Source organism: Procambarus clarkii, chromosome 18, assembly GCF_040958095.1.
Source record: "Procambarus clarkii isolate CNS0578487 chromosome 18, FALCON_Pclarkii_2.0, whole genome shotgun sequence".
NCBI classification, from domain to species: Eukaryota; Metazoa; Arthropoda; class Malacostraca; order Decapoda; family Cambaridae; genus Procambarus; species Procambarus clarkii.
The window spans coordinates 7,243,724-7,250,659 of record NC_091167.1 but is presented as its reverse complement, the minus strand read 5'-3'; the positions used below and the strand labels follow the sequence as shown (position 1 = coordinate 7,250,659).

At 44.7% G+C, this 6,936-nt stretch overlaps 1 protein-coding gene across 1 annotated transcript; it reads left to right on the top strand.

Moving 5' to 3' along the window:
- Window positions 1-2,674: 2,674 nt before the first annotated feature.
- On the top strand, window positions 2,675-5,587 carry LOC123752151 (S-adenosylmethionine synthase-like). The gene is made up of 2 exons (XM_045734216.1): window positions 2,675-3,373; window positions 5,120-5,587. The coding sequence occupies exons 1-2, from the start codon at window positions 2,675-2,677 to the stop codon at window positions 5,585-5,587; spliced, it is 1,167 nt and encodes a 388-aa protein (XP_045590172.1).
- The last annotated feature ends 1,349 nt before the right edge of the window (window positions 5,588-6,936 follow it).

The following is a 6,936-nucleotide window of genomic DNA, read 5'->3' as shown; positions in this document are numbered from 1 at the left end:
ATTACCTACGACATACTTAATGCACTGTGTGAAGTGTCTGGGAATCCACTACTCCTATTGTTTAACAAATCATTCCTAAATGGAGTTCTGCCCACACAATGAAAACACGCCAAAATTGTTCCCATACCAAAACCCAATGACCCTGGCAATTACAGACCTATCAGTCTCGTGTCATGTACTTACAAGATGCTGGAAAAGATCATCCTAAAACGACTGTTGCACAAAATAGGTAGGTTTGGGGAAGGAGTCAATGGATATGTAAAAGGACGGAGCACAGCCAATTGTATAATTAATTACCTGGTTAATGATACGGCTAGGTACTCTGTATTTGTTGACATAAAAGGAGCCTTCGACAAAGCCCAGGAAATTGCGATCCTGGACGAGCTTGCATGCATGGGTGTCAAGGGGAGACTCATGAAATGGATTGAAGACTACCTCACAGGGAGGAAAGCTAAGGTCTACTTCAATGGAGCAATCTCAAGAACAATGAATATGGAACTCGGGACCCCCCAAGGAGGAGTCTTAAGCCCTACACTATTCAATGTACTTATGAATGCAATTGCCAATATTGATTTTCCTGAAGGAACACAACTAGTGGGATATGCAGATGATGTCCTAATACAAGCTCCCACCTTTGATAAAATAAAACAGGCCATTGAACTCCTTGGAAGGAAATGTATTGAGCTCGGTTTCACTCTCTCCACAAACAAGACAAAAGCATACTCCGATCACAAGCGGAGAGAAAATGAAGAACTGCAAATTAATGGTGTAACACTTGAATGGGTTGACCACTATCGGTACCTTGGCATCACTGTCGGCTCAAACAAGGGAAAGAAAGAGGAGCTCAATCAACTCATAGGAACATGCAAAAGTCGACTCAGGGAACTGAAACTGAAAGCTATAACCTGGAATGATGGCCATGGAGCCTCTATTGCTGTACTTAAAATGATGTACACAGACTATGTACGCTCCGTCATTGACATGGCAGCACCTGTTTTATGTACTTATTCACAAAGCGTTATGAATAGGCTAGAAAGCATACAGGATGAAGCCATTTCAATCATTCTTGGAGTTCCAAAGAAAAAAACTGCTGAAATGTCCAATCTACAAAAAGAGTTATTATCCCTTCCCAGTATTAAAGAAAGAATTGTGGAACTGAATGGTAAGCTTGCAATTAAGATTGCCAGAGATCCCCATTATAATGACATGGCTAAAAAAAAATTGAGCTCTTTGCTACTTTCAAGGGGAAACAAGAGAAGCAAAAAATGGCATGACAGAGCAGTCTGCTACCTTGAAGATCTTCACCTGCTTCAACAAGCTCGTGAGCTCATGCCTGTAGAAAGATTACCTCCCTGGGTGGATCCCCTGAATGACTCGTGCAGGATTATCATCAATGATATGGTAAAGAAAAAAACCAACATGGTACCCCAAGAAATGAGCCACAAGTATCTTAAGGAAATTTATAATGAAGCTGGAGATGAACTAGATCAAATCTTCACTGATGGGTCATCTAATCCTATTAATGGCCGGGCGGGTGCAGCATACACGGTAATTAAGAAGGATGATGTATTTTTTCCACCAAAAAATGAGGGAAAAGCGCGCATTGAGAACTTTACCTCTTCAACACAAGCAGAGTTAACTGCCATTGCTATGGCATTAAGGTATATTATTGAACAGAATACTACTGGAGCAGTGATTTGCACCGATTCGAGAGCAGCACTGCAAAGCCTAAATAAAGATATGGGCGAGAATCTTTCAATAGTCGCTGAAATTAAGAGAGTTGTGAAGGTACTAACCAACCAGGGAAGAGTTGTCAAGTTCCTGTGGATTCCCTCCCATGTTGGAATCTATGGAAATGAACGCGCAGATGTGTTGGCAGTTGAAGGCGCTGAGGGAGACCATATTGAATACTTCATACCCAAGACTCTTCTAGAAATTAGAAGTATTATTAGGGAACATCATCGTCATCTCTATCATTATGAACCAAAAAAAAAGAGAATGTGGTGGTTGTGGGAGAAAATCAATAATAGAGAAAAAACGTCTTGAATACAAATGTCCACACGTACAGCAGCTTTTTGTTAACAACATATAATAAGGATGATTTATAATGTATCTTATCTACCATTTGACAGAGGCTGTTTACCTTGGAGACCGGTTGGAAATATATGAATTGAATTTCAAATCTTATTGTTCCTTGTATTATATTTTTATATATGACAATTATATAACTATAATAAATACTTCTATAATTATTGACACAATATTATTATCCCTTTCACCAGATGGAATTATGTTCATTAAGAGTTAAGGATTACAGGTTACAAAATTATACATTCACTCTTCCAATTAGAATGAGTAATAATGGTTTTTTTAATGGTTTATAATCATTTCAAAATAAAATAAATGATCCATATTCTTTTTTGACCCACAGTTTTGTTATAAGACAGAGCAGCTGTACACTTGCTTTACAGTTGCTCAGTTGCTCTCTCTCCACGTGACCAGGTTAGCGTTCTCTCTCTCTCTCTCTCTTCACACAACTAGGTCAATGTTTTTAATAATATTCCTTTACATAACGGATTTTTATTTAGTTAAAATCTAGCCAAGGAAACCTGGTCCCAAATTCAAGAGTACTTAGAAGTAACATTTTCGTTCCCCAGGATAGTGCGCTGAGAGCATGGATGGAGATCATGAGACGTTCCTCTTCACCAGTGAGAGCGTAGGCGAAGGCCACCCCGACAAAATTTGCGATCAGATCAGCGACGCAGTGCTTGATGCCCATCTTAGCCAGGACCCTGACGCCAAAGTTGCTTGTGAAACGTGTACCAAAACTGGTATGATCATGATCTGTGGGGAGATTACGTCCAAGGCCCAAGTTGATTATCAACAAATTGTGCGTGATATTGTTAAGAAAATTGGTTTTGATGATTCACGAAAGGGCTTTGACTACAAGACCTGTAATATTCTTCTGGCCCTGGAGCAAAAGTGTGCGGAGATTGCTAATGGTGTACACGTTGGGCGCAGTGATGACAACATTGGTTCAGGGGACCAGGGACTGATGTTTGGTTATGCCACTGATGAGACCGATGAGTGCATGCCCTTAACTATTATGCTGGCACACCGTCTCAATCAGAAGATTGCAGAGCTGCGAAGAGATGGGACGTTCTGGTGGGCGCGACCTGACTGTAAGACTCAGGTCACATGCCAGTATGCCTTCGATCAAGGAGCTGTTATTCCCAAAAGAGTGAACACTGTTGTCGCTTCTGTACAGCACTCGGAACAAATTACTGTCGAAGCTTTGCATGACGAGGTTATAGAGAAGGTCATCAAGGTCATTATTCCTGAAAAATATATAGATGCTCAAACGAAATACCACATTGTCACGTGGGGGTGGGTGGTCCGGGGCTCTGCTAACACTCGGCTGCTAGGGGCTCAAAGGCCCAAATACTCAGCCCCTCCGACTCCCTGGATTCACCGGAGTCTCCTTGGTCACACAAGAGAGGACCAACAATGCCCACCTCCGCAGGTCTTTGCTTCCACCACAAAGGGGTGCCACTGATTCACCCTGGAAGCCCTTCAGTCAAACACGGGGAAACTGCTGTTAACAGTTCCGGCCTAGACCCGTGGGGGAGTGAAGGAAGACTCAGGCTTACCTATAACCATGACCTCCCTGAGTCTTGCCTGCCAGACAAAAAAGGTTGCAGGAACTCCTTTCCCGCCTGTCTTCTCTATCTTCCTCTTAGCAAGGTCGCCAGCTGGGTTATTATATCTGCGCCCCAGCAACGCAGTTCAGTGGGTGTATTATATATTGTTTGTAGCCAGAAATGTATGCTCATAGAGAAATATCATAAATGGAGGCACACTCAAACACAGTGATAAAATGTGTGGATTTACTGATGCAAATTACATGAACACACACACAATCACAAGTAATACATGAATACGGAAATATGGATAATGAGTCTGGAGATCGTCAGCCTCTTCTTCCACGACCTCCAACCCTCCTTCAACTGGGCAGAAAGACAGGAGTCTCACACTCTCACAGGAGGGCCTCTTCACCACGTCGGCGCCTCTTCTTCACTGTCCTGCCATCCATACGCACTGTCCTCTCTGACAGTCCTGGACTCAAGCTGCCTTGCAGCCTATTCTACTATTAAAGTAATAAAGTCTTGCTGCCACATACACAAGTAAATATTGTGGCCTAACTAGCCTACTCATACAAGGGGTAATTGGAGGGAAAATGATCTACCTTACATTCCAGGCTCACGACGCCTGTCCCTCGATGGTGTGAGGTTCCCACGCTTCCTTGGGTCGATCCTTGACGATCCAGGACGTTCCACAGGTCCTCAGGTGTCGTGGAGCCTTCGCGTCGTCGCCGTTCCAATCCCTGAGATTCAGCTGCCCCAATCCTGGTTCATCGATGGGCGCTGAGCTAATCACTATTTTCCCCACACTCGCCTCTCCCACAAGGCGTTGCTCCTTGTCCTAGGCACGGTGTCGTCCTTCCAAGATTCTCAGTGGATGTGACCCCAGTCACAGCTAGGCCTGCCCGCCCACCTTCCAGACCTCAACGTCCAGCCAGCGGCGCCGCCCAGCGTCGTCGCCGACTATTTTCCAAGTTTGGCACTTCTCTGCTCACTGAACTTGGTTCCTCTTTTGCTTCCCAGAAGCGCAGGGTCTCCAATAACTATGATGGGCTGCGATGGCCAGCTCAATCCACTGAACAAGGCTTGCAGAGCCTCCAATCCTTGAGAGCAGACCGAGGCGCGTCCTGTCGCTTCCAAGGTCAGAACAACTCTGACGCTGGCGCCGCCCAGGGCACTCGGTGACGTCATGGCGGGCCCTGATTCGTCGCCCGCGACCTACGTCGGCCAATCCGCGATCGGCTAATGTCCCTTCCAAAAGGTCATATCTGCCATAGAGGATACTGTTTCATTTTATAACAGGGCGCCAATTTTCCTTTATTTACAACTTATAATATAACTTCCTTCCCTTAACTGGCAGCCGGTCTGGTCGCCACATATATCATTAGACTCCCTGAACCTCAGAGAATCAGTAGGGAGAGCTGATATGACTCTTTAAGCCGGCAAACGGAAGAAATAGGAGAGGGCACCGTAACAACATCAACCCTTGCGGAGAATTCATCATGGGTGGACCTCAAGGTAACGCTGGGCTAACTGGTAGGAAAATCATCGTCGACACTTACGGTGGGTGGGGCGCTCACGGTGGGGGAGCGTTCTCTGGCAAAGATTACACAAAGATTGACCGCTCAGCGGCCTTTGCCGCCCGATGGGTTGCCAAGTCACTAGTGAAAAACAAATTATGTAGACGCTGTTTAGTTCAGGTATCTTACACCATTAGTGTTGTGCACCCCATAAGCATCAGCATCTTCCACTATGGCAGCTCACAGTACACATCAAAACAGCTTCTGAAGATTGTTAACCACAACTTTGATCTACGACTAGGACATATTGTCAAGGAGCTGGGCTTAAAGAGACCAATCTACAGTGATACCTCGTGTTATGGACATTTTGGACGGCAACAGTTCTCTTGGGAGCAGCCCAAGAAGTTGACCATCCCTGAATTTTAGAGTCCAATAATTCTTAAGGATGACTATGGCCAGTTTGCTGATATAGGCAAGTATTGTTCAGTGGGAACCTTTAATTTTATATTCAATTGATAATTTTATATACTTTTTTGACGTTTTATATACCAGAGTATATAAAATCCCCGGGCCTTTTATATCTCCGAGTAAATAAAATTAAAATGACCCTATAAATAGATAGAATTTGGTTTTTATTCTTATAAGGTGACATCAGCATCTGGGTCAAGATAAATACGTTTTCCTCCTTTAAACTGAATCCAGTTTTTATCTTTTCTGTGGGGGGTTCTCTGTGGTCGTCGTCCTCCTCCTCCTCCTCCTCCTCCTCCTCCTCCTCCTCCTCCTCCTCCTTCTCCTCCTCCTCCTTCTTCTCCTCCTTCACCTCCTCCTCCTTCTCCTCCTCCTTCATCTCCTCCTCCTCCTTCTCCTTCTACTGTTTGTGATTCTCCTCCTTCTCCTCCTCCTCCTCCTTCTCCTCCTCCTCCACCTCCTCCTCCTCCTTCTACTGTTTGTGATTCTCCTCCTTCTACTGTTTGTGATTCTCCTCCTTCTACTGTTTGTGATTCTCCTCCTTCTCCTCCTTCTACTGTTTGTGATTCTCCTCCAACTGTTTGTGGTTCTCCTCCTCCTCCTCCTGCAACTGTTTGTGGTTCTCCTCCTCCTCATCCTCCTCCTCCTCCTCCTCCTCCTCCTCCTCCTCCTTCTCCTCCAACTGTTTGTGGTTCTCCTCCTCCTCCTCCTCCTCCTTCTCCTCCAACTGTTTGTGGTTCTCCTCCTCCTTCTCCTCCAACTGTTTGTGGTTCTCCTCCTGTTCCTCCTCCTCCTCCTTCTCCTCCAACTGTTTGTGGTTCTCCTCCTCCTCCTCCTCCTTCTCCTCCAACTGTTTGTGGTTCTCCTCCTCCTCCTCCTCCTCCTCCTTCTCCTCCAACTGTTTGTGGTTCTCCTCCTCCTCCTTTTACTGTTTGTCCTCCTCCTTCTACTGTTTGTGATTCTCCTCCTTCTCTTCCAACTGTTTGTTGTTCTCCTCCTCCTCCTCCTCCTCCTCCTCCTTCTACTGTTTGTGAAGTTTTTACCTTTCCTACTCCTTCTCCTGCATCTTGTAATTCTCCTCCTCCATGTGATTCTTTTGTTTGTTCTTCTTTCTCGACTTCCACATAAATGTTAAATTTAATGCTAGCAAATGTGTCTGAGGAATTAATATTCTTAGCTAACATTTTACATTCCACCTCATAATGACCGTCTTCGAGTTCAAGTTTCATAACCACGAATGGGGGTAGTGAGTTTTCTTTCATTGGGAAACTGTCCAAATAAAATCCACAATTAAATATATCTTGACT

Excerpts from the sequence above, each read along its gene's own strand:
- LOC123752151 (XM_045734216.1), top strand. The coding sequence starts at position 2,675 with ATGGATGGAGATCATGAGACGTTCCTCTTCACCAGTGAGAGCGTAGGC. Across the intron at positions 3,374-5,119 it reads ATGCTCAAACGAAATACCAC|ATCAACCCTTGCGGAGAATT; the intron begins ATTGTCACGTGG and ends CACCGTAACAAC.